Source organism: Apaloderma vittatum, unplaced genomic scaffold (assembly GCF_000703405.1).
Source record: "Apaloderma vittatum isolate BGI_N311 unplaced genomic scaffold, ASM70340v1 scaffold32092, whole genome shotgun sequence".
Taxonomy (NCBI): domain Eukaryota; kingdom Metazoa; phylum Chordata; class Aves; order Trogoniformes; family Trogonidae; genus Apaloderma; species Apaloderma vittatum.
In genome coordinates this window covers 2553-3306 of record NW_009704633.1, presented here as the reverse complement: position 1 = coordinate 3306, position 754 = coordinate 2553, and the positions used below count along the sequence as shown (strand labels likewise).

The 754-nt window shown below is 53.3% G+C and overlaps 1 protein-coding gene across 1 annotated transcript in view; it reads right to left on the bottom strand.

Annotated features, from left to right (window-relative positions):
• Positions 1-374: 374 nt before the first annotated feature.
• MARS2 (methionyl-tRNA synthetase 2, mitochondrial) overlaps positions 375-754 on the bottom strand; it is a gene marked incomplete at both ends in the record, with an annotated part of 2102 nt that continues 1722 nt past the window's right edge. Inside the window, one exon of the mRNA XM_009865115.1 lies at positions 375-749. Within this exon, the coding sequence (XP_009863417.1) occupies positions 375-749 (375 nt within the window). The remainder of the gene's footprint in view (positions 750-754) is intronic.

The following is a 754-nucleotide window of genomic DNA, read 5'->3' as shown; positions in this document are numbered from 1 at the left end:
AAGAAAAGTTCCTTCTTTCGAGGGGATAAATATTTGCTTCAGCCGCTTTTTACGGCATAAAATAACATCAGCAGCACCGTTCAAACCCCAGGCTGGGTCTTCACCCCGTTACCCCCTCAGCTCATCAGGTGTCCCTTCAAGGGGTGACCCCAGCAGCTTTTCCTCCCCCTTTGTTGCTCACACAACCCACACACCCCAGGGCAGGCAAGGACCTTTGTTGTCTCGCCTCCCACTCATTCATTTATACCATCACCAGGAGGGGAGGCACGTGCTTTTAAAAAAAAAAAAAAAACAAAAAAAGACATTTTCCAGGAGTTCCCAGAGGCTTTTATTCACAGAAGCCGCTGGGCAGCGACTAGAACTTAAGTTTGTACCTGACGCCGTCCTGGCATCTCTAGTCTGTGAAACAGGACCCCGGTATCGGGTCCCAGCTGCCTCCCCTCAAAGGGACACGGCTTCCCGTCGTAGCGGGGCAGAAATGTCAAACTCGAGAGCTCTCTCTCTTCTGGTCTCACAGCCAGCCTGGAAAGCATCTTGTCTGCTGCCCGTGGGATCACGGGCTGCAGGAGGGTCCCGTACACACGCAGGCACTCCAGCGTGACGTGGATGATGGTGTCAAGCCAGAGCTGCTCCACGGGCTCTTTTCGGTCGAGTTTCCAAGGCTTGTGCCTCTGGAAGAAGCCGTTGGTCTGCCTCACGCACAGGGCGATGCACTCTAAAGACTTGTAGATCTGGAAGCCTTCGAAATAACCAG